This window comes from Notechis scutatus, chromosome Z (genome assembly GCF_049901735.1).
Source record: "Notechis scutatus isolate UNSWTSFEM ecotype Mainland chromosome Z, rNotScu1.2, whole genome shotgun sequence".
Classification (NCBI taxonomy): Eukaryota; Metazoa; Chordata; class Lepidosauria; order Squamata; family Elapidae; genus Notechis; species Notechis scutatus.
This window is the reverse complement of record NC_142025.1, coordinates 84,657,049-84,683,961: the sequence shown is the minus strand read 5'-3', so window position 1 is coordinate 84,683,961 and position 26,913 is coordinate 84,657,049. Positions and strand designations below refer to the sequence as shown.

Genomic DNA, 26,913 nt, shown 5'->3' with positions numbered 1-26,913 from the left:
GGGGAAGGAGCCTGTCGGATAGTTAAGAATGGACCTAATTAGGTTAAAGTAGAACTACTCGTCTCCTAGGGCAAGGGCATTTTTTCCTGATACTAAATAATTAAATTCATAAATTTACACCTACTGCATATAAATTTGGGAAAGTCAGAGATGATTCCTGATTGCTGACCTCTATTTTTTCTTCTTGTTTTTTTCTTTTTCATGATACTAAGTTTATTCAATACAAGGAAGAGAGAGACAGAGGGAATTACCAGATTAGATATTGCATATTGATAAAAACACTATTTCTGCTGAATACAAAGCAATATCTGGTGTTAATAATTTTACACATCAATGTTATTGTACAAACATTATGGCAAAGTTATTAACATTTACTAACAGTAAGTTTTAATAAACGTATATTCAACAGCTCTTACAAACAACACTTGTTTCAACCATTAGTCCATAACAGGAACCTTATTTCTCAATTTATATTCAGTGAAATCAGTATAGGTTGAAGAAATCAAATTATTGAAATCCCCAAAATATTAGGATTTCAAAGCCACATCACATAACAATATGTGACTCCAGGAAGCTGATCTTTTTTAAACTTATTTTAGTACCACCAAATGGGATAAAATTTCTCACAAGTTGATTCGTGAATCTGGTGAGGGGATAAGATTTAATTAGTAATAAGAATACTACTTAGTCTCTCTGTTCATAATCATTCTCATCCAAGCCACAAAAAGTACACCAAAGTACCAAAAAATTAAAAATCTGAAAGACTGTAAAGAATAAGGAACATATCTTTAATGGAGACAGTTCTGTTGCCATGAAATAAGGGGCAAAACATTAAGTCCAGATATGCATCCACACAATACTTGGAAGCAGCTTAGACAGATACTTTCTTAATTCACTGAACTATAAGGAGGAGGAAGAAGTACAACACTATCAGATTTAATAAGATTCTAGTATTACAGCCTCAATTTAGACTTTCACTTTTCACAAAGTAAATAGAAAGGGAGGAAGACAAGAAAGATAATTGCTGAAAATAGGTCTTTGAAGAAGTCGCTTAGTGAATCCTAACACAATGAAGGCTGCCTTGCAACTGTTTATGATAATATAATAGTTATACGTCATGATAATTTGATAATTTTCTTACTTAAATCAAGTAGTCTTTTTCCAAGAGGAGCTAGCATTTGGAAAGGCCTATCATCCATAACATGTGCTTTTCACAAAATTGCCATATCCCATCTATGAATTTCATATAAACATTTTGTTTAAAGAAACCTGCTACAAATCTTTTTTATTAAAATATTTATCTACAATTTGGGCATAAACCTGGATGTCTAAAAGTCAAGTCTATGATAGTAGGATTGCTTTTTTAAAACAATAAAGTAACTTGTTATATTCAGAATACCTCATCACAAACAACATTCTGCTGATTTTCAGCATATTTCCTATGCATCACACTCCTTCAATTCTTTGCCATTTATGCAGGGTTTTAAAAGACAAATTTCATCATGCTAAGACTCCTTTAACATTTTGCATGTACAATTTGCATGCAACCCTCACTACTATGCCTTTTTCTGGCCCATTTTGTTATTGCAGATTTTTAATCAGCAAAGGGCAAACGCTAGTGGCTTGAAAAAGCCTTTGGATGGCAGAATGTCTGAAGTTGATTTAAACCAAAATATGACCACATTCAATTTGAAAAAAGTAAATGTAGCCTCTTTTCCCTTGCTGGAAAATGACACTTTTAAAAACAAACGCATTTCAATTCAACTAGAAACCCAGTTCTTTTGGACCTGTTCACAGAGAGAATGCAGTCAGATACTGCAAAATAAAATGAAGTCCCTCAGTTAGTCAATACCATACCTGAGCAGCTTGAAGCTCTTTTCTGCTATTTTAAGAGACACAGAGTAATTTGTTTCTATTCATCCTCTTTATATTGCTCATAATTGTACAGGTCTCTATCATGCACCCATCAAAGTTCTGCTTAACACCTTGTTCATGGAACACGCCGTAGATTTCTTCGTGTTTAACATTAATCATGAGTGTTCTGGATAAAACCAATAAACACTGCATTTGAGCAGCCACAGTGGTCATCTTCTATTATTGATGTTCTTGTCTTTTAAGTAGAGTCCACACAGATCTTAATGCAGACATTTTAGAACTACAAATCCTAACCAGAAAAGCAAAGGTGTCCTCAAAGGTATCCTAGAAATCTGGCAGCAGATGAGAGTCATGACTACAATATAAAAGTTGAAGGATATAGTTTCTTCAGCAGATCCAATTCAAAACGGTAGTAAAGTGACACAGTACAGAAAGAAGCTGTAGCTTTGGAGGCTACATTTTGAATATGGAAGTTCCTATATCATCTGGATGAGATATAAAGGACTTAGAAGCAAAAACAAGACACTATTATGGAATTTGATTATAAACTACCTACTCTGGTGAAGGATGTTGATAATATATGGAAGAGTCTCACTCATTTCTGATCTCTTTTGCTGACAATTTCATTTTTCAAATGATGGAAAAGAATCAATGGGGTCAGCTCTTCTGGTCTTAGCGCTGACAAATAAAGCAGAATTGGTTGAGGAACTCAAAGTGTGAAACATCTTAGACGAAACAGATTATGTTATGCCGGAGTTCAAAATAACAAGGACAGAAAAAGATTTCCAAAAGACAGATTTTAGCAAAATGGGGGAAAAAACGTAGGTTGCCTACGCTGGCTTGACATTTTAAAGAATAAACAAGTCAAAGAGGGATGAAAGACTCTGAAAAGTGTAATACTAGATGCAAGAGATGCAAGAGATCTTTGTGAAGAAAGAGAAATAGAGATAAAAGTCCTATTGATGAAAAGAAAGCACACTGACAGTTGAGAAGTAAAAAGAGATGTAGAAGAAATGGAAGCAAAGGCTGATAACTAAGGACAATTACAAACTGTAGGGAAGGAATGAGAAAGGCTGAAGCTCAGACTTTTGTATCTGATAGGAAAGCAAAATCTAATAAGGAATTGTCCAAAATAAAGGAAAAATCAAGGAAGTTGTTAATTTATTGAGATAGGAAGATACGGAAGTAATAATGAGGAGCTATGGGAAAATAGAACTGTTTAATACCTTCTTTGTATCTATCTACTTTCAGAAGGGAGAGCCAATCTGTCAAAAAAGTGTTAAAGGAAAGTATGCAGCATTTTTTTAAAATCACAATTTATCACAGATCAGTTTAGAATAAACTTATTTTATTACAAAATGATTAGTTTGGGAAACCACAAGACAACACAATAAATGTAATGTAACATAATATATAATATACCAAGTTTCAGGAAGTTGTTTGACATAGCCTTTCATTAAACCAAGTTGTTAGAACCACTGTGAGCAAGGTATCATAAAAACACTTCTAAATAAATCAATAAATTATTTTGTGAATACAATGGCTAAAAGTATGTCACATCTATCATAGTTTGGAGCAGGGGCGGGGCAATATGGCCCCTTTATGATCTGTGTATGTGTACAACTCCCAGAATTCCTGAGCCAGCATAATATGCAATTCTATGCATCTGCAACCAGTTGAACAACCACATGCAAGGTCCTTGTAAATAGTACTATCCTGCTGTTGGAGGGGAAGCATCAAGTAGAATCCTGCAATAGCATTAAAAATAAGAAAAGTCATTACAATGACCTGAGCTGTTATGTCTGGAACAGTTTTCCTAGAAGTGGATGTTGACTGCCCTTTGTGGAAATTTTAATGTTATCAAATTATCTTTTGAAAAAAGGTTGGTGGCTTCCTCTTTTGAACAGGGGTTTGGATGACTTAGATTCTCCCTAAAGCCTATATTCTAGAACAAGATTGCTCTTCTGGAAATCCTAACCTTATCACTACAAAATATTGAATAATTGAAGTAAAATTAACATATAAGGGTAGCCTTTAATGGGCCTAAAAGTATCCATTTTTATAGCGGCATCCACCAGACCATTTCCAAAAGTCCATGCACTTTATTTCTTATTACACTCCTCCCCCAACAAAGTCTAACTATTTCCACCTTGAACATGAGGGTTCCATTCAATTACCATACTTCCAGATGGAGATATACCTATCCCTCAAGAATATATGACTCCGTTTAATGTCAGCTAAGATAATACCCATTGCTATATCTTGCAAATGTAAATCTGGGGGTTATGTGTTGTTTAAGATGTAAATATGTTATTTTAATTTGGATTAATCCAGTTCTAGTACTCTAATAGAGAAGCAAAAAGAAATATAGGTAGTCCTTGACTTACAACCACCATTGAGCCAAATTTTTCTGTTGCTACATAAGACATTTGTTAAGTGAATTTTGCTTTATTTTACAACCTTTCTTGCCACAGTTGTCAAGTGAATCATTGCAGTTGTTAAATTGTTGTAATGACGAGGCAGTCGAGTTGTTTGATCATGAACAACTGAATTATGATGATGCTCTTTATTGGAGTATAGTCTTGCATTTATATACATTTTTAGTTATCCTCCATTATTGGTTAACTTTGGTTACTGCTTAACTTTCGTTACTGTTTAGTACAGTAATCCATACAATTAATTATCTCTAGTTAAAGTCTAACATGTGTTTACTTCCCCTCTGTAATCCTCCTTTATCCATAGATTAGTGACTTTGTTTGCCTGAGTTGTATTTGCTTGGAAACATTCTTTATCTGAGGTTTGCCATCCGAGATTGGAACGTTCCTGCAATTACAACTCTACATATCCTCGTTTTTTATTTTAAATGGAGGATTCAAAGATTTATAAATGTATCGCAATTGTAGAGGGTTAAGAGAGGGGGAAGCGGGATGAAACAATGCGAATAAATTTGGAATACATTGAATAAAACAACAGGTTGCAATTAGTACAATAATAATAATTATAGCATAAAAGAAAAACTATCTGAGCCAAGACCAATCAGGGAGCCAATTGGTTAGCCACTCAAAAGGTGAGTAATGAGCATGGATATTATTTTGAATGTATGATTGTAAATTGGTAAGCTCATCCTCAATAGTTTTATTCAAAGAATGAAAATGCACAGCACATCCATGGCATCCAACTAACGTACAGAACCCTCCCTGACGGGCTAAAAGATAGTCTATGGCAAAACGCTGCTGTAAGACATCTTGATTTAAGTCTTCTATTTCATGCTGCAAATCACGAATAATAGCAGCAGTAGCATTGATGGATTTTTCAAGTCTGCAGGTGAGACCAAGAATAGATCGTCTGTTTTCCTGATCGTCACGATAAGAGCCTAGAGTAAGGACTCCTGTAACGGCCCCTGCCAATGCACGGCCAAATGTAGAACCAGAAGACAATTGTGTGTCAATAATGACTTCATCATTACATGTAGGCCCCAGAGAGGAACGCCGCTGTCGAGTTGATGGGAGCGTACCTATTTGAACAGGTAGAGCAAAATAACCTATAGTTGCACATTGATAATTCTGAGGATGAACATTAGTAGCATATTTATCAAAAAAGAACCACATATTAGGATCCTTAAGCTGCCAACCAGCGCATTTCGATCCTGTATTAGATTGATCAGAGGCATTAAAAATAGGAAAATTGTCGGGATACATATCAGGAGCTATATTAATTCCATGCAAAGAAGAATTAAAGGTACCTGACAACCAATAGTAGTCAGAACAATTCCCTAGCTCTTTTAATATGTGCTGAGCATCATCATAATCAGACCAATTATGAAGCCAAGTGTGTTTAGCATGACAACAGAAACATAAACCCCTTGTAAATTGACTAACTTTCAAGTAACGCCAACGGACAGAATTCAATTGCATAAGGGGTGTAGAAAATAGCCAGGAGTGTGAAATAGATTGTAGTTGTGAGACAATAAATGTAGAAGACATGATCAAGTTAGGGGTAAAAGAAATTTGACCAAATGTCATTGGGGGCTCATAGTATAAAGTAATATTTGTGCCATGGGTCATAAACATGTATTGGGCATGACAAACCCACAAATTAGGGTTAAGACGAACCACAGAAGTGTCATTTTGAGCAGAAACACCATTAACCATATACAAGAAAATACAAAGTAAAATGGTAACAGAGTTAGCAGTAATAATAGCAAAAACAGCAGCAACAAGATTTTCAGGAGTCTGAGGTAATGAGGCCTGTTGCAGTTGTTGTTGAGCTTGATATGTAGTAGATTTCACCTGGCCCCAAGTGATGGGTTGCGGGCGCTTTGACCTTGGAAGACAGACTTCTGTGTTCAGATGAAGATTGAAATCCGGAATCGGGTTGTGAAGGCCCTGATGCCATGCCATGATACGGACGAACACAGCACGCTGGAACCCACACTGCTTGTCCAGTAGAAGGATCTTCCACGTCAGTGTAACCGCGATCCCAGGTGATCAGCGGTGTAGGGCCTTTCCAGGTTGGATCTGGAGCTTGGCGATACTTTACCAAAGGCCTTGCTAAAGATTCAGTAGTTCGAAAATGCAAATTAACAGGTGAGTCTGCAAGAGAATCTAAAAAGGTTAAATAATTCCAAGTATATAATGCTACAGCAATGAGATTTTGAATCTTTCACAGATGGTAAGGGCCAGACTCAGTTTGTAATTGTTTCTGAAGCAATGCCTTAAAAGTACGATGAGCTCACTCAACTATAGCTTGACCCTGAGAGTTATAAGGAATTCCGTGCACTAAAGTAATATTCCATTTCTGACAAAAGATTTGAAATTCCTTACTAATATAAGTGGGGCCATTGTCAGTTTTAAACTGAGAAGGCCGACCCATTACAGCAAAAGAGGATAGGCAATGAGAAATAACATCTGAAGTACGTTCATGTTTTGAAGCAGTAACCCAAAGGAAATGTGAATGAGTGTCAATAGACGTATGAAGATAACAGTATGGCTCAAAGGTTGAAAATTGAGTTACATCCATTTGCCAAATTTGATTAGCTTGGGTTCCTTGTGGGTTAACACCCACTGGAAAGGGAACTGCCAGTTGCTGACAAGCTGGACAAGCACGGACAATATCCTGGGCTTGAGATAATGAAATTTTAAATTGCTTTGCAAGCGATTTGGCATTTTGATGAAAATAAGAATGACTATCAACAGGATCAACAAACAAAGACGCAACATCCTTTAAGGATTCATCTGCCTTCCGATTTCCTTCAGTCAAGGCATTAGTAAAGGGAGTATGACTTCGAATGTGTTCTACATACAATGAATACAAGCGAGTTTCCAAACTATTCTTTAAAGATAAAAACAAGGATAACAAATTCTTATCCAAAGAGAGAGCACACTAAGAAAAGGGAAGAGATTGCATAGCTAAATACACATATTGAGTATCAACGATCAAGTTAATAGGTTGGTCATTGAACAATCATAAAGCCAAAATCACAGCAGCCAGCTCAGCACGTTGAGCTGAAGTCTGTGTGGCAGTAAATTTAGAATGCCATTGTTGTTGAATCTGCCAGACAACCACACCCCTTGTAGGTGATCCATCAGTAAAGACTGTAAAAGCTTTAGAAATAGGATTTCGCACAAAAATGGAAGAAAAGGCTGGATTTAAAGTAGTAGTAACCACTATTCTAGGATCCTTGGGTATAGAATACAACAAGTTTCCCACATATTGAGAAAAGGCTATCTGATATGATTCTGAAATCATATAACAAAAACAGGAGTATTCCAAAGACTAGTAGAAGGTTCTATATGACCAGCAGCCAATTGTTCTTGAACCAATTGTTGTAAAGCAGCGAGTTTTTCCTTTGATAATGGCCATTGTTCCACCCAAACCGGTGTAGAACAGAGCCATTTAAGAGGAAGAGCCATCATCAAGAATCAAATGGGCATTAAGAAGAGAAAGGATATCACGGCCCCAAATATTAGTATGAATATCTAGAATGTATGGTTGTAGGAAAAAGGACTTACCAGCAGATGTTGTAACATTAATTTCTTGAACACTCTGCCAAGTAGCTGTAGAACCTCCTATTCCCCACAATGAAGAAACTGTCGTTTTTGGCCACAGTACTGGCCACTGTAAAGAGGAGATGACAGTAATATCGGGTCCAATATCCAATAACCCTTGAAATGGTTGTTTATTAAGGAAGAGCATTAACAAAGGACGAGAGGAGTTCAGCTGATGAAGTAAGCCTACAGATAAAGAAGTTGATCCAAATCTTGCATACCCACAATTACCTATACCAGGAGATGGAATTTCATATGGAAGAAGAAGCAATTGAGCAACAGAAGAATTACAAGGAAGAACTTGAGGAAGATTCACCCAAATCTGAATCATGAGGATACCAGTGTAATCTGAATCTATTACCCCAGGCACAACAAAATAGCCCTTTTTGTGTGCAGAAGAACAAGGCAAAATTAAGCCAACTAATCCCAAAGGAAGAGGACCTTTAAATTGAGATGGAACTATTTTAACTTCCATGGGAAATTTAAATTCAATTTCCTCTTGAGTGATTAAATCGATCCCAGTGCTACCGGCTGTGGCTGGGGAGGAGTGAGAGAGACTGCTGGAGGAGTCAGAGTGATGGGAAAGGCACGCTTTGGATTCTGGGTGGGTGCCACACCCATTGGCAAGTTTCCTGACCAAAACCGACATTGATTGGCTCAATGAAATCCCTTTTTACAAATAGGGCACTTCTTAGAAGGACGATTCTGAGGCATAGAAGGTGTAGAACGACAGTCCTTCTGACAGTGGCCAGGCTTCTTACACTTAAAACAGTTACCAATTGGTCGCTGTCCTTTCTGAATAGCAGCTGCTAACATATGCATTTTACTGGCGAAGAAGTTCACCAGCAGCTTCCTGATGATCAAACTGCTGTCTAATTGCTTTGGAAAGACGCTCAACAAAGTCAGCATAAGGCTCATTGGCATTCTGTCGAATGTTTGAAAAATTTGCTCTAGGTTCTCCAGCTTGGGGTACCTTAAGAAAAGCACGAAAGGCACATTCAGAAACAATAGTTAACGTAGCTGGAGGAAGAACAACTTGAGTAGGAATTGTACCAAATGGTCCAGAACCAAATAGCTGCTCAACTGTATATGCTCCTCCTCCTCCTAAAGAAGCAGCTTGAGCATGTCTCATATATTCACTCTCCCAAACTACATATTGCATGGATGTTAAAATCATGCGAAATATTTGCTTCCAATCTTCAGGGATCATTGTATAACCATTTTTTATTCCTTCTACAAGTCCTCTTGTAAAATTACCACTAATCCCTAATCTGTAACTGCCTTTTTTAACTCTCTTAAGATCTGATAAGGCAGACCCTCCCATTCTGCTACTTGCAGTCCAAGCTGTGGCCCCTGACCAGAACGATATTGTACTGGACAAACAGACAGTAATTCTGCAAGTTCTGTTCCTGAGACAGAGGCATCCCTTTTACAAGTCTCTACCATTTTCTGAAAAGAAGACTGAACAATAGAGTCAGGAGGCTTTTGCCCTGTATCTGCAGGAGCTGAGGGAATTGAAGACATATATTCAGGTGAAGAAGGGGGACAAATGACAGCATTAGTATAACGTGAAGGTGGAGGTGTTAAAAGAGAAAGTTCATTGTGACCAAATTTTTCAATTGCATGCCTACATAAATGCCACGCATGCAAAACTTCTATTTTTGCTCGAGGTTCAGTATGCAATGTTTTCCCAATACGTTCCCAATCAGTTAATTTTAAAGACCCCTTTTCTGGGTACCATTGGCACTGAGCTGCAATCTCCTAGACCAGCCTTAAGAGATTTCTCTGTGGTACCTCGGTATTATTTTTCTTCAACAAATAGCCTAATTCCTTTGTTCCTCAGAAAGCGAACACCCCATACTTACAGAAACCAAAAGGTTGAAAAAAAGCACAAAGGGTTGAAGGTGCACCAAATCCTTGCTGGACGAAGTAAGAGGGTCCCTGTTCATGCGCCACTTGTTTTAATGATGAGGCAGTCGAGTTGTTTGATCATGAACAACTGAATTATGATGATGCTCTTTATTGGAGTATAGTCTTGCATTTATATACATTTTTAGTTATCCTCCATCTTTGGTTAACTTTGGTTACTGCTTAACTTTCGTTACTGTTTAGTACAGTAATCCATACAATTAATTATCTCTAGTTAAAGTCTAACATATGTTTACTTCCCCTTTCTAATCCTCCTTTATTCATAGATTAGTGACTTTGTTTGCCTGAGTTGTATTTGCTTGGAAACATTCTTTATCTGAGGTTTGCCATCCGAGATTGGAACATTCCTGTAATTACAACTCTACATTAAATTAGTAAAAGGTTGTTAAATGAATCTGGCTTCCCCATTGACTTTGCTCATCAGAAGTTTGCAAAAGATTATCACAATATCCCAGGACACTGCAATGGTCATAAATAGTTGCCAAACTATATTGATCACAAGACTAGGGGATGTTGCAACATTCAGAAGTATGAAAAACAGTCATAAGTCACTTTTTTCAATGCCATTGTAACTTTCAACAGTCGCTACACAAACTGTTGTAATTTGAGGGACTATACCTGTACATTCTTATGTTCTGCAATGCATCCTTCAAAGTCCCACAAATGTAAATTGTTTACCATTCAGAGTGTTTGAATATTGATCAGAATGATGGGAACACAAATCACCATTTCTGTATGAATCCTAAGAAAAGAAGTTTTGTAATATTGCTAAAACCCACAACTTATTCAATAGCTACCAGTTCAAGATTAGCTAACAAAGACTTTCTCATTTTTTTCATCAATGTACTTGAAATAGATATGAATTTAATGGATCTTTTTAAAAGAGTTGCATTAAATTAATTTCTTACTTTGAGAGAAGTGTAATAATGTATTTTTGTTAAATACTAGTAATTTTCCATATGCTTTTTTTTAAAAAAATAATTGTTTTATATGCCATTGAAGCCTGGTGACTTGTGATTTTATCATTTGGCATTTAGGGCTACAGCTTTCTCTTTCACCACCTCTCTACCAATTTCCCACAAATAAAAAAATAGAAGTCAATCTGAAATCTTCTACTGTGAACACACAGACTTTTTTTAAAAAAGTTTTTCTACAGCCTTTATGTCTTCAGTAAATTTACCTTTCTGCAGATTTTGCTGTGTGTTATATATGTAATCATTTTTAACTATTGTCTTAGTTATCTTATGAAAAACCTTAGTGTTTTAACAGTGATGATATTGCTTATCTCTCATTTTAACATGACAAATATTTCTATAAATGATTGAATAAACTTATCCTTCCATTATGCTGAATCTAATTATGAATTATATATATTATACAGTAATACAGTATCTAATGGATACTGTAGTTTGAGGGAAGTTTCTTTTAAGAACTAATAAAAATGCACTGAACATACAGATAGTCCTTGACTTAACAACCACAAATGAGCCTGGAATTATGGTTATAAGTAGTTGCAGTCATAAGTTGGATTACCATGTGACCTGACTCAATTTTATGACTATTTTATGATAGTTATTAAGTAAGTCACTACAAGAATCACATAATCATAAATCTTCCCATCCATAAACCAAATAAGTGGTGTTTTTTTTTCTTTCAAAAAATGGCAAATAAGTTATAAATCACAAACAGGTGACCACAGTAAAACCAGTCATAAATGCAGGCTAGTTGCCCAAGTGCCTGAAAGGTGGCCGTGTGACTGCAGGAATAGCACAGCAATCATAACTTTCAGGATAGGTCATTAGTAACTTTTTTTTTCTATCATAACTTCAAACAGTCATTAAGCAACCAATCTTAAGTCAAGGATCACCTGTACATCAGAGACAGACATATTGTTTTGAGCTCTTCATCACTGAGGGCAATTCTGCATCACAGACTAAGCTTGCTTGTCTCCTATGATGCTCCCAGCTGTTTCTTTAAATCATCTTCAGAAATCCTGGATTGCAGGGGATTAGCAATGGGGTTTGCTCAGTCTGGACTGTGTGTATCCACTGCAAAATCCAGGTGATTGTTCCTGTGCTGCTTGCCCTTCCCACCATGAGGGAAAGGCGAGCCTTGGTGTACACTGGGCCTCGTTGCTTTTCCTTTTAGGGAATTCTCCTTATTAATCCTTGCACTTTTCCTTTGCTTTCGCAGATGTTTACACATAAAGATGCCTTCCCATCCCTTTCCAAATTATCTCATTTGACTCTCAGCCTGACTTTTTCTTTCTCCCTTTATAATACCATTCCTACAGTAATTAAAGCAACAGGGACAAGTTGTTCTTTCATTATAAAATCATCCTTACGTAAATGGAAAGTTTGTAGCATCGTCAGCTTCATAGGAACAAAAAAGTAATGTTCCTATTTGCAACATAAATATACATATTATAAAACTAAGGGAAGAGGAACTTTATAGTCCTCCATTTATTACCACAATTGAGCCCAATGTTTCTGTTGCTAAGAGAGACAGCTTTTAAATGACTTTTGCCCCATTTTACAACATTTCTTGCCTCAGTTGTTAAGTGAATCACTGGAATTGTTAAATTAGAAACGGGCTGCAAAGTGAACCTGGCTTCATCATTGACTTTGCTTGTCAGAGGGTTGCAAAAGATAATCACAGGATCTTGAGACACTGCAACCATCATAAATATGAATCAATTGCCGAGCGTCTGAACTTTGGAGATGCTGCAACTGTCATAAGTGTGAAAAATGGTCTTGCCACTTTTTCAGTGCTGTAGTAACTTTGAAAGTTCACTAAACGAAAGGTTGTAAGTCAAGGACCACCTGTACTGAATGTGGGAGACAGGAAAGCAAGGGGAGTATACTTCTTCATCCACCCTGGTCAGAAATTGAACGCATGTCCAGTTGGAGGTGTAAGAATTTGGAAGGAGAATGAGTCTCTCTAGCAGTGAGAATAGCACAGTGCATTATTAATATTAAAAGTGCAGAGAACGTAGTAGAGAACATAGGTCAAAATGGCTGCACAGAGCATCACCAATGCCTAGGAGGGAAGGGTGAAGCAGCCAGTCACAATTGAGGTTGTCAAACCACTGGAGACCATCTGAAAGGCTTAAGATGGCTCAAGTTAGAACACAGCTGTTTTAAATCAAGCTTAGAAAACACAGGGGTGGAGTGCATGGGATGGGAATGCAAGCAGTGGGGATCCATACTAGCAACTGAGCAACCAGAAGGTGCCAATCTACCACCTGTGTGTTTCTTTTTCCTTGTCTCATCCGAACATGATAATCATATAGTACTTAGTTAGGCATGGCTAGATGTTTGAGGGTTTTTGGTGCAACTCTCTACAATACCTGTGATTAGGGATTTCAAAGAAACAGGGTCCTGTTGGGAGCAAATCTACTTCTTGCAGCAACAGTGTTATTGGTCTTCTTTCAAAAAATAACTTCTTTCAAATAACAAAGAACAAATGTGATGAGGACAGAACAAGTGAACCACTCCACGCATTTGTACATGCAATCTAGCACTCAGCCCAGAGACCAATGCTAAATTCTCATTCTCTGTATTTGTACATAATTGGCTGGGACTGTAATGTTAGTAAGTCAAGAGGAGGAACAGAGGAACTTCCTTAGCAATCTGATGTGAATGGAGGAGTGAGTTATATTTATTTATGTGTATCTTGCCTTTATTATTTCTACAAATAACTCAAGGTCGTGAACATATCCGACACCATTTTGTCCTCCTATTTTCCCCACAACAACAACCCTGTTATTATGGTTTGGGCTAAGAGCAAGTGACTGGCCCAAAGTCACTGAACTGGCTTTCATGAGTAAGGCAGAACTTGAATTCACGGTCTTCCACTTTCTAGTCTGGGTTTTAATCATTAGATCAAACTGGCTAAAATATCAAGCATATTACAATGAAACAAACTCCAATGTATTCAGAAGTGAAGAGGGAACAGAAATTATTATTATTTTTTATGGTCAGAGGACAAGGCATAGAAGTAAACCACCACATGTATCAATCAGGAAGATAAGTTAAAAAAGCATTAAAAATAAATAAATACAAATCTGCTTTGGGAAAACAAATTAACAAGACTGCTGTACAAGTAATAGTCCCTCAGTAATAGAGATTGCTAGTAATTTGGCTATCTTTTTGGTTATATTTATTGAGCTGTCTGCTAAATGGAAGCAAGTGTTCTCCTCAGCTGATCTTGCATGACCATGAGTCAGAAAAGTATTATTAATCCAATGGCCTTGTCCTATAAAAACAGCATTACTAAAAGACATGTAAAACAATTTATGTGTCCTCCAGAGGCATGGGCAAAGACATTCTTGAACTGGAATATCATGAAATCCTCTGGCCTTATATCAGGCCAAGGTAAAAACTGCCCTGCGAGATGAACAAAGGGTGTTTGCTAAGCAGAGTACATGAGAAGATAATATCCCAAAGACAGCATATCAAGGTGTAGCATGGCATACCACATAGGGGCAAGTCCTGCTGAATACCCGCACTGAGGGACCTCCACAGTGATCATTTAGTGAAGCACCAAGATTGTGAAGTGAATCCACACACTGAATCCAGCTTCCCAATAGACTCGTTTTGCCAGAAATTAGCAAAAAAAAAAAAAAAAGATTATAAATCATATTGTTAAGTAACTTTTCCCAAAGCTGATGTAATTTTATAGTAAGTCGAGGACTATATGTAATAAGTATAGTAAGCTAATAAAAAAAAGGAACAATAATGGCAATCAGATCAATACTATTGTCCAGTCATAAGTGAACAACCAAAAAAAAAAAAACAGAAACAAAAAATCAAGCAACCTAAAAAAATAGGTCATGGTCAGACAAAAATGTTACAAACAATAATACTGAATTTAATTTCTAATCAATTTACAATATTTTGGAGTAATCTGTTACATATGATTTAAGATAAGGTAGAGAACATGGCAAATCCATTTGGTTGCTTGAAACTACAATTTCAATGTGGTTCTACATTGAAGCTATAATTTTCTGATGTTGTGATGCAATATCCAATTGAAGAATATAATCAGCAATTTACAATATATAAAAAGGAAACATGTATACAATGGGTACATTAGGTGAAATACATATGGACACGTTTGAAAATTTTCATATGAATTTATTTTTTAAAAATCAATTTCTACTTTAACCTTGTTCCTGAGTTAAGACTTTGAATATTAGATCAGCATGTAAGGGAAAATTAATCTATGGACTAAGCTTCCGAAGTAATTGACATAATTCAGGCTTGAGTGTTTTTTTAAACATGGAATGTACATTTTTAAATTTTTAAAAAGCAATTGGACTTAGGAGGTAGCTTAAAAAAAATGGCCACAAAATTCTTAGAAGGTAATTTTGAGTAATAAGATGAGAAGAGTGAATTAATAATTAATTAATTAATATATGCACCTTTCATTAACACATTATGATAATGCCTATCCAATAACATTGGTCCATTCTACATACCTGGTATATAGAAAGGTACTGCTTTTTATGTATCAGGTTCTTCAGGAAGTGGTAAGTTGCTATTTGTTGCCTCCAACCATTTTATTCTGATTTGGTTAACGGTTTAACGGTAATCCTTGGTATTTTCTTCCCTTTTCCTCCTAAGATCGCAAGTTTATTATTGCCAATGCCCAGATGGAGAATTATGCTATCATTTACTGCAATGATGGCTTCTGTGAGATGTTTGGCTACTCTCGGGTAGAAGTTATGCAACGGCCTTGCAGCTGCAATTTCCTCACTGGGCCTGACACCACACCCAACTCCATTGCCCAGCTGTCACAAGCGTTGCTTGGATCTGAGGAATGTAAACTGGAGATCTTCTACTACAGGAAAGACAGTAAGCATTCATAACATTTCTTTATTTCCTCGTCCTAGGTACTTGGCATTTTCTTTTTTAGGAATCGAGGTTTTTTGACAATTATTATATGGCCTGGTCAGGACTGCAATGTTAAACAAACCATACCACTACATAAATATCCAATGAACACAGAATGCAGATATTACTGTATGAAATAAATATGGCTTAAAAACCAGTACTGAAAATTTAAAATAAAGATGGCTACTTTACAAAGGTCTCTAAATTATGGCAAATAGCAATGTCTTATGTACAGGAGTAGTGATTTTACTATGCGGTTGTGTCTGCTTTTAATCACTTAAATAATCTCCTGAGCTAAGAGAAAATGTATGGTCTAAAATCAGAAGATGAAAACAAAAACTCTTGCAAATGAACCAGCTATATCCACATTTTAGGTACAATAGTATTATCAATCCTGACCAGTCATTAGTCTTCTAGCTTAGTTCCACAGAGTTATTTTAAAAGTGCCTGCCTCCTGAACCTAATATTTTGTGCCAGCAAAAGATGACTAATTTGCAATTTACCTAGTTTCTCCCCCATTATTTCTGAATAGTACATAAAATACAGAAGATAGAATCATAGGACTGACAGGGTCCTCAGAAATCTTCTAGTTCACCCATTGCTCAAGGAAGGGGACCTATACTATTCCTGAAATATAGCTGTCCTTTTAAAAATCTCCAGTGATGGAAAATCCACAACTTCTGGAGGCAAGCTGATTAATTGTTCTAACCAACAGGAAATTCCACCTTAATTCTAGGTTGGACTCATCTGTCCTCCTCAGTGCTTTGGAGAATAGTTTGGTAGTTTTACATGATCTTGAAACTATCCCTCTGTTGATGCAAACTAGGACTGCATTAACTTTTTTGGCAGCTGCAATGTATTGCTGGTTCATACCTAAGTGGGAGGCCCCTAAGACATCTAGATCTGTCTTACAGTTGAGCCACCTATTTTATATCTATGCATTTGGTTTTTCTTGCCTATGTATAGAACCTTACTTTTCTCACCACTGAATTTTATTTTGTTGGATAGGGCCCAGTGTTCAAATCTGTCAAGGTCTTCTCAGTCTTCAATCTACCATCTCTTTTCCCCAACTTAGTGTCATCTGAAAAGTTGACGAATTCCTCTTCTATCCCCTCATCTAGATCATTTATGAAGATGTTGAAGACTACTGGTTATAAGACAGAACCTTGAGGTACCCCACTGCCTGTTTCCCTCTGTGTAGATATAGTTTATTGAGGACTACCCACTGGTTGGTCAGCCAGCTGGGAATCCATCTGGTGGTGGTACTACCTATCCCACATGGTTCTATCTTACTAAGAAATAAGCAATGGTCTACTTTGTCAGTTGCTTTACTGAAGTCTAAGAAATTATATCCACATTGTTTCCCTTATCCACTAATTTAATCATTTTGTTGAACAAGGCAATAAGCTTTAATTGGCATGATCTGTTTTTCACATACCCATGCTGGTTTCTATTGTCTTGTTTGTAAGTGCTCATAAATGCATTGCTTTTCTTTTCCAGAATCTTCCCAGATGTCCATCTATAGCAGTGATGGCTAACCTTTTCAGCTTGGTGTGTCGAAAATCGGGAAAAAGTGTAGCCTTCCTCGGGTCGTGTGTCACTTCAAGAAATATCAATAATTTGGTTTATGACGGACTGGGCTGGGGTGATCACACAGGGCTGTGAAACTCGTCTCCCTGGTCTCAGGGCTGCAGGTGCAGGATGTGGGGATCGGAAGGCCACCTTACAGGGCTGTGAACCTCATGGATCTCCTTTCCTCCTGTAGCATTCCTGAGGTAATGAAACTGACAAACCTCAGTTTATGGCGGTTAAAACTGGTTCTCTGCTGCAAAGATCTTGCAGCAGCGGTGACACCACGCCTCCACGCAACAAGCAGGGAACAGGGATTGGAGCAGAGCACAGGCAGCCTCTAAATGTGCAGGTTTTCCCCACACCAACAGGCATGTCAGTCAAAGTGCCTCGGCGTGTCACGAGTGACACGTGTGTCATAGGTTAGCCATCACTGATCTATAGTTTCCTGGATCTAAACCCCCCCGCTTTTTTTGTAAATTGGAATAACAACAGCTCCTTTCCAGTGCTATGGTAGTTCTCCTATGTGCAAAAATATGAAAAATATGGTTCAATGGTTTTGAGATCACATCTCCCAGCTGTTTCAGAATCCTGAGGTGTAATCCATCTGTCCTGACAATTTGAACTTGTCTAGAGTGGATAGGCTATCTCTTATCATTTTCCTGCCTATTTTGATTTGTATTCCTATTCTCTCTTCTACAGTGCTGATTTTGTAGGTTGAACTGGGTTTTTCCCCCCTTTTGTGTGAAAATAGATGCAAATAATGAATTAAACATTCTCCCTGCTACTCATCATATCTTTGCCATCTTTTCCCATTAGTGTCTGATCCTCTCCTTTGCTTTTTCATATTTTTTACATGTTGAAAAAATCTTTTTAAAATTATTTTTGGCACCTGTTTATTCTAAACCTTAGCTTTCCTGACTTTGTCATTGCAGATTCAGGCTATTTGCTGGCATTCTGTTTTAGTCATCTTTCCATTTTTAAATACTTGTCCTTTTATTCTCTCAGTTTGCCAGAAAGTTCTTTATGCAATCATAAATCATCTGGAGTCTCTTGTTTTTCTTTGTCTGTGGTATTGCATTAAATTGGGCTTTTATAATCTCATTTTTCAGAGTTTTCAGAGCATCTTGGCTTATTTTTCCCTTTAGGATTTCCATCCACGGAATCCTTCCTAAACTCTTAGTTTGTTGAAACTAAGTTTAAGTTTTCTTAAAGTCTAAGCCAATCATTAGGCTGTGTTCAATAACTTGTGCCTGCATTATGTTGAATTCCAGTATGACATGGTTACTCTCCCCCAAATTTCAATCCCCAATATAATTGCAACTTTGTTAGTAAGAATTCAGTCCAATAGAACTGACCCTTTTTTCCCTTTTCTACCTTTTGGAAGCCAAAGTTGTCAACTAGGCTTATCAGGAACCTGTTTGATCACCCACTTGGTACAGTTTGTCTCCCAGTTAATATCAGGGTAATTCCTTATTACTACTGTGATGTGTTTCCTGTACACCTTAGCTAATTGATTAGCAAAATGTCCATCTATTTCCTCTGCTTGGCTGGGTGGCCTGTAGTATATTTCTATGGTATTGTTATTATTATTTTTCCCTTTTATATTAATCCACATACACTCGAAAGGCTTTTCATCCTTGGTTTTACACATTTCTGTAGAGGTGTAATGATTTCTTAATATATTGCAACTCTATCTCCTCTATTTCACTTGAACTTTTAATATCCTTCCAGAAGTGCATTCCACTCATGAGTTTCATTTTACCAAGCTTCAATAACGGCAACTATATCATACCTGCCTTCATGTATTTTCAACCTGTTTGTTCCTCAAACTTTGAGCATTAGTGTTTAGGCTGCCTGAGTCCTTTATGGCTACATCTCCTGTTTTATACAGTATCTGAATCCCCTTCCTTCCCAGTACTCCCCATCTCATTGTTTGATTGGTTGTCTTGGGGTTTATGTTTGGGATAGGTCCTAAAGATCCTAAAGATTGGACACACTCTCCCTTCAGTTTTAAAGCCCTTTAGAGCTAAAGCCCTATAAAGCCCTAAAGCTAGTCATTTTCCAAACACATTTTTCCTGGTTCTTGTATACTGCAGCCCATCCCTTGCCAGAAGCCCTTTACATAGTTAATGTAGATTACTGTCTAGGAATCTGAAGTTCTCTTGATAGCACCATCTTTTAAACCAGTGGTTTACTTCTAAAATATTCCATTCCCTCATTAGATGTTGACCTTCCATTGCAAATACAGATGAAAACACCATCTGTGCTCCTAATTATTTGGCTTTCATGCTGGGGTGCTCATAGTCCCTTGATATTTTCAAATTCTTTGTTGTATCATTTGTCCCCACATAAAAGAGGAGACAAAGATAATAATTCCAACAATACAACTTACTGCTTTAATACTATTTACTGCTCCTGAGTATTTTGCCTTTCAGAGCAACATGAGCCTTACAGCTGGAAGTTGTCTCTTCCTTGAAACATAATGGAGAATAGCATGGTGCCCACAGCTCTCTCTATAGGAGTCCAGTCATCACCCTTCTTGGCACCAATCCCGTGGAATCTGGCAAATGTTAGCAACAGATATCTTTCCAGAGTAATGTCTGTTCATCATTACTAGACCGTGGTAATCAACTGCAAAATAGAAGTCAAAGCAGGTTTATAATTTCCAGAGGCAATATGCTGACTTGACATTACAGTGTTGGCTATGGCATGACAGCAGAATTCCAAAAGTTTTCTGTGGCCTGGAAGTTTACTTACTCAAATAATAGCCTGTTTGCCCATAGCATAGCTCAGGTGTGAAGAAATTATAACTGCCACCACTCCAGCTTATATAGTTAAGAGTAAGGATAGTTGGCAGTTCATCATTCTGAAAGATATCTTAATGTAACCAAACATGTTCTATTTAAAGCAGCAAAAACAGAAGAACAAAACTATATCTTATCAGAACATGTTTCTGATATTTCTCTCGCACAAACAACATCAAAAAATAAAGGAAAGTCTACAATGAAATGTCACTAATCATAAAAATATAAAGCAGAATTAGATAAAATAAAAAAAGAAATATATCATGAAAAATTCTTAAAAGAATTGAGTTCTAATAGGGAAAACTGACTTGTAAAGCAATTTATTACACTGATTTATTATTAGATTATGTCCTCTCTTTATTCTACATTACACGTCATACATAATATTCCTGTTATTTTTCCCTCAAAAACAACTCTGGAAGGTTGGTTGGGATGAGGGACAATGTCTGGCCAAAGTCACCCAGATAGTTTCATGCCCAAAGGAGAACTCAAATTCACCATCACCTACTTCAGCACCTTAACAGCACCTGTATCCAATTGGCTCTGTTACAGCTTTGACAACAAGCAATATTTATGGAACGTACTGATATATTCAGAAGCAATTGCAAGTAGCAAGTCATTTGTGCCAGAGGACTAAACAAGTTCTGGTTATAGAATTACTTTTTACAGTATCAGTGGGGAGAGAGCTGTTGCAAGCAATGCAACCAATCAGAGCCGAGGCTGATGCTAAAGATTGAAATGAAGTGCTGAAGATTCAGAAATGTATCCAGGCAACTTAGAATTAACTTTGTGGATCTCTACATAACTTCTGAGCTTGCAACCAGATTGAACCTGCCCGAAAGATTTGCGTGATATTCAGGCACAACAAATGACCTTTTTAGAATCCCAGGATTCACATATCTTGTCCTCTGCACCCACTGGTTCAGTATATCGGGTGGTATATATCATATTATATGTTTTCTCCTGAGATGAGATTTTTGCAGAAGGGAAAGATAGTTTTCTACCCCAATAAGTTCTGAAAGTTTTCCAAATGTGGCCACTCTCCCACCCTTGAGATAGGGTGACTGCTAAGCCCCTGTAAATTGTCTTTGGTTCTCATGTTCTTTTTGCATATTTATGATATGTTTGTTACCTATTGTTTAAGATATCCAGAGTCATTTGTTAGTTAGCCTCTACAGAATAGAATAGAATAGAATAGAATAGAATAGAATAGAATAGAATAGAATAGAATAGAATAGAATAGAATAGAATAGAATACTTTATTGGCCAAGTGTGATTGGACACACAAGGAATTTGTCTTGGTGTAAATACTCTCAGTATACATAAAAGAAAAGACACATTTGTTAAGAATCAAGAATCATAAGGTACAACAGTTAATGATAGTCATAGGGTACAATCAGCAATCAAATCATACTAGGAAACAGTCAATATAAATTGTAAGGATACAAGCAACAAAGTTACAGACCTACAATCACAAGTGGGAGGGGATGGGTGATAAATCAAATAAATATTAAATAAATAAAATAGTTAATACCGAGGAGAGCCTGGAACAATCCAATCATGGAAATAAAAATCAGAAAGCAGGTGAACAATTGAAGAATACATAATTTGTTTCAGGGAGTCAGTGGCAATCAAGGACATTCTAAGACATCTTTCTCTCTCTTTGTAGGATTTATCCATGAATATAAATGTGCTTTTTCTAGGCTTTTAAGAAAGTCTTTCCAACTAGTTTTACTTTGATGTACATTCTACTACTCGCTATAGAGTATAATTCAGATCAGTAATCCAAGAATTTCCTTGTTTCGTCCTTTTTCCTGTCCTTCCCCTTCTCTTTTTTCCATGCCATTTCAAAAAAGGCATTCATGTCTATTTTTAAATCCTTTCCCTATTAGCAGAGGGAACATAATTGTCTCTACTTGATCCTCAGCAAGTGATTAACTATCCCAGTAATATAAACCAGTATTATTGATAGGAAAAAGTCCTATGTTATTGGCAGCCAATTTTAATTAGATGAGACAGCAGATCCTCAGTCTATTCAATATTTTTCTCATACTTTTGGTAACTTTTGCCAGATTCCATCTGTGGTTTATTGTTTTGTGACTTTCTTTTACAGCTTACAGGAACAGGGGATTCTATTTAAAAACATTGGCTTGTTTAATTTAGTGAGAAAAAAAACAAGCACTGTTTGCCAGTGTATTTCAGAAGAGATAAAACATTGAGGATGAGGTTTTTAGAAGTACTTAAATGGGCTGTTTAAATGCAAAGGTTTGTTTGTTATCTCATTATTGAATCCTTTCTACCTACATATGTGAGCATATAGCACATTGTATATCTAAGTGAATCTTTGCTAAAACAATTCTGTACTTTGAATAAACTGAGTAGAATAAACTGAGTAGCATGTAAACATATTCTAATACCCTATGGATAGCTGACCATACTGTTTCTGTTAAGGAAAACAAAGGTAAAGTTTTCCCCTATTCAGTCATGTCCAACTCTAGGAGGTGGTATTATCTCAGTTTCCTAGCCAAGGGAACTAGTGTTGTCCAAAGATGCTTCTATGATCATGTGGCCATCATGACTATACACCAAAGATGCAAGGAACACTGTTACCTTCCCACCAAAATGGTACCTATTTATCTACTTGCATTTGCATGCTTTCCAACTGGTAAGTTGGCAGGCACTGAGGCAAGAACAGGAGCTTACCCCGTCATGCAATGCTCATGTCTTGAACTGCCCACCTTCAGGTTGACAGCCCAGCATCTTAACTACTAAGAAAGGAGATGGAAAATATAGGATAATGTAGTCTCCATTTGGGCTCTTGCCCACATGTTTTTGTCAGGACTGAACAGGCTGCAACCTAAGGACCATATGTTACCCACAAATTCTTTCCATTTACCATTTAAAGCCCATTTACCATATTTTTCAGACTATAAGAGGCAGCGGACCATAAGACAACCTAGGTTTAGAGGAGGAAAACACACAAAAAATAGCTTTTTGCCTCCGTGCGCCCCGTTTTTGCCTTCCATGGTGTCCAGAAGCACTCTTCAGGCCTCCCCAACACCAGGGAGGCAAAAACGGGAGGCTTCCAGAGTGCTTCTGAGTGCCAGGGAGGGCAAAACTGGATACACGGAGGGTTTGGGAGGGCAAAAATGGGCCCATTTTTTTGCCTGTAGAGTACTTCTAGATGCCAGGGAGGGCAAAAACAGGACACACGGAGGATTTGGGAGGCCAAAAGCAGACCCGTATTCTCTCTATAAGATGCGCAGACATTTCCACCCACTTTTTTGGGGGGGTCTTATAGTTGGAAAAATATGGTAAATCATAACCATGAAACCATTATGGGAAGATTGTCCATTGCCTTATTTTTTGGAAAACGTAAGTATTAACCCATCTTGACTTGTTCACACCGAGTAATATTAAAAGATCTATGTGTAACTATTTAATAAGTTTTCTCTCAATAATATCCGTATTTTGAACTCAGAATAAATAAGAGAAATGCTCCCTCTTGCACAATTTATTCTAACAGCCATACTTAATTTTATCCAACATTTAGTATCTCCTGATATTGGGGTATCAAGAACATTGTTGAGAGCATTGCCCATTAAATATTTATTAGCAACCAGCTAACACACAGCTTGGAATAGGGCATGTTAGATTCAAAAGTTAATGAAGAATTTAAGTTATACAGCAAGCACCTGTTCCACATGCTATCATCTTCCTTCCTGCTTTGCTCTGAGGGACCACTCTGCAAACAGTAAATAAAAGCTTTTCTTTTCTTCTGCACATGAAAGGCTGCCAAAGGAGGAACAAATTATTAGAAATATATGTTGTCCAGAACTTTCAAAAATATTTTTTTAAAAATATTTATGCTGCATCTTTTATTTTGAAAGGAAGAAAAAAATGAAGTAAAAATATTTTAAATTATTGTAAAGTTCTTGGTGCTTTCTGAGCTTGAAAATGTTTCGTTATTTCTTATTCACAATGATGTTATGTATTTGGGTCAATGAAACATCTGCAAGCAAACAATCAAAGCACCAAGAATTATTCAGTTCACTTTTGAGCTACATATATTATCTTATACATTGGTTGTAAATGTTTCATCATTCTTATAAGGACTTTAACATTTGGCTACTGGGAAAAGGTGATATCATCATCTCTGAAGAAACAGTCTGCTATTCTTTCCCATGGGATGGTTCTTCCACATTGGGACCAACTGTTGGTCCTCTGTGAGGAGGGAAAGGGCTGCACAGAGAAGATCATAGTAACAATTAGGACAGATCTATGTTGTCCGCAACTGGTTCTCTTGGCCTCCATAATAGTCATTGAAATGTATGAATGGAGTAATAGAGTGTAATCAGTTATAGAGGTCTCCTGTTCTATTGGATTGAGAATGTCCAGCAAATTCTTAGACAGTTTTGGAGGTCCAGGGGATACAAACACAATAGAAAGACACCCCCACAGGCCATACCTGGTCAGTTCCCTAGGTCCTGCTTGCTGCTGGGACAGAGGTGGGCTGGATGACCTAGGGAGCATCCACTGATTTCCACTATCCGCCAGTCTTGTTGTCTCCCCATGGTGGTGGCCAGGGTATCTGCCGAACTCTGTTAAGGAGGGGCCTGGTGCCGGTCCCCTCAGTGGTGGTTGCTCTTGGGATCTGCCAAGATGCCATAAGTGGCATCTAATCTGAATCTCAGCCTTGAGTATTGAAGATTTGTCTGTAAATGAATCCAAACTCCAGCTCCTCTTTAGGACAATGATGATTTATTCAATATAGCATCAAACAACAAATACTCTAATCAGGCAAGAAAGGCTAAAAGCCAGGCAAGGTTAGAGTTGGGTTTGAGTTTGCTTCCTTTCCTTTTATCACCATTATCATGAGACACACCACACCACACCCAGGTCTATACGCAGTTCTAATTCTGGCCACACCTAACCCATTATCCCTAAATGCTATTAACCCTATAACATATCTACATCCCTAACCTATTCCGACCCTCACTAATTGATCCCCACCTGGTGCCACCTTCACCATGTTTTAACCTAAGTCCTAATTACCCCCTATATGTGCCCCAACGCACTTTAGCAATATGCACCACATCAATAAAGAGCCAGTTCCAGCAGCCCTGCCGTTGTTGCGGAATCCATCCTCAGCTCTGCTGAGTCATTCCAAAGCCATCAGCCAGCACACAAGCAGAAATACAGATCAGGCAGCAGCAGAGATAAGGTGACATGGCCAGCTGACTTGCTGCGGGGAATATTCAGAGCTGATGGGCTCTCGGTGAACTCGGAACCCGACACTGAATTTCAGGCTGACCAAGCAAAATCGGTTGGTTGGAACTTGGACCGTCAGCTGTTGGCTTGACTGTGATCAGGCCTTTGCAGTGGCCAGTGCCTCCCCTCCTGACAATCTTCATGAGTGGAGAATATCAGCTCTGGTGGAACAATTATAGTTTGGAAAGCAACCTTTGTGAGTAAAGAAAATTGGGTATAAAATGCAACACCAAATGTGTGCTAGGAACAGGATATAATCCCAATGAGAGGAAGTAGAGAGTTGGCATTCCAAATAGGGAATGGTATGTTCTGACCTGCATTCTAATAATGACTTTGGGGCACCGTTCTTGTGGGCATCAAAGCTTTCGCTTCTGCTTCATTGCACAACCCACTAACCTTCCTACCCAGTGACAGTATGGAAAAAAGTCAGTTCTTCACAGGGTAGTGAATCCAGTGCAGAGTTGAATCAGAAATGGCAATGCAACTTTATTGAGGATCAGTCAAAAGTTAATTTCCTTACAACCTATTTGACAGCTGAGCTTCACAATGACAGAGTACAGCAGCTCTGAGGTTAATTACAAAGTAAGTCCAAAGCATGGTCAAGAAAAATTGCTGAAAGTAATCATTGCTTCTGCTGCTAAAGAAAACACCAAAACTGCAATCTTGTGAGTTTTAGTTAATAATCTAATTAAAGGCCAAAAATCAGCATGTCCCACTTCCATGGAGATATAATATAGTTTTGCAATATCAGTTAGTCTGTTACCCTGTGCTGAACATGGGAATTATGCTGACCATAAAGTGACATTATGTTCCCCAAAATAATGCAATTTGGACGTACCTCCTTTTTGCATTACAGTTCAGACATTTCTGTCATTTGTTGACTAGACTGCAAGTTAATGTTCATATTATTTTTATTTTTAGTTAAGAATCATTTGCAGGGGAAAGGTTTCATCAAAAAAAAAAACCCTGCACCTTAGTCCATCAAGTAATAGAGATAGCATCAAACAGAGGTGGAATAAGGCTTGAGCAGTAGAAGTAAAAAGAGAATTCATAAGATAGAAAAAATCATCAATGGAAGCTGGACGGAAAAGTCTATCCAACTGAAGAGGAAATATTAATGTTGAGAATAGCAGGACCAACATAAGGCTGATTCAAGAACAGATCTCAGTCTCTACTAGGTACTGCAGAATTACTTACAAAATAAACATCACTCATAAGCTTCGTAGTAACTTGGTTTTTTCCAGTATTCCAGTCCTGAGCAGCAAGAATGGATAATCCAATCAAAGTTAGCTCTGAGAGCTTCCGCCTTTCAGTGCTTAATATATCATTGCTAATTCAGCCCCTCCCAGCCAACCCCGCCTGCCTAGCATCCACCAAAGTATCTAACATCCTTTTCTAGCCCAGCCATACAGTCGTTCTCCCTTTCCAGTCTGTTTTGATCATCACTAGCGGCATGGTTGCTTGGAAGGCTGATAAGTTGCCCACGGGATTGGAAGCGGTCATCTAGGAGGCTGGGAG

The 26,913-nt window shown here is 37.5% G+C and overlaps 1 protein-coding gene across 3 annotated transcripts in view; it reads left to right on the top strand.

The window, feature by feature from the left end:
• KCNH6 (potassium voltage-gated channel subfamily H member 6) overlaps positions 1–26,913 on the top strand; it is a 116,180-nt gene that overhangs the window by 8,494 nt on the left and 80,773 nt on the right. For 2 of the 3 annotated variants that reach the window (XM_026679843.2, XM_087945779.1), the window contains exon 3: positions 15,479–15,709. The exons of the other annotated variant lie outside the window; for it this stretch is intronic. In XM_026679843.2, the coding sequence (XP_026535628.1) occupies positions 15,479–15,709 (231 nt within the window). The remainder of the gene's footprint in view (positions 1–15,478; positions 15,710–26,913) is intronic. 3 annotated transcript variants of the gene reach the window in all.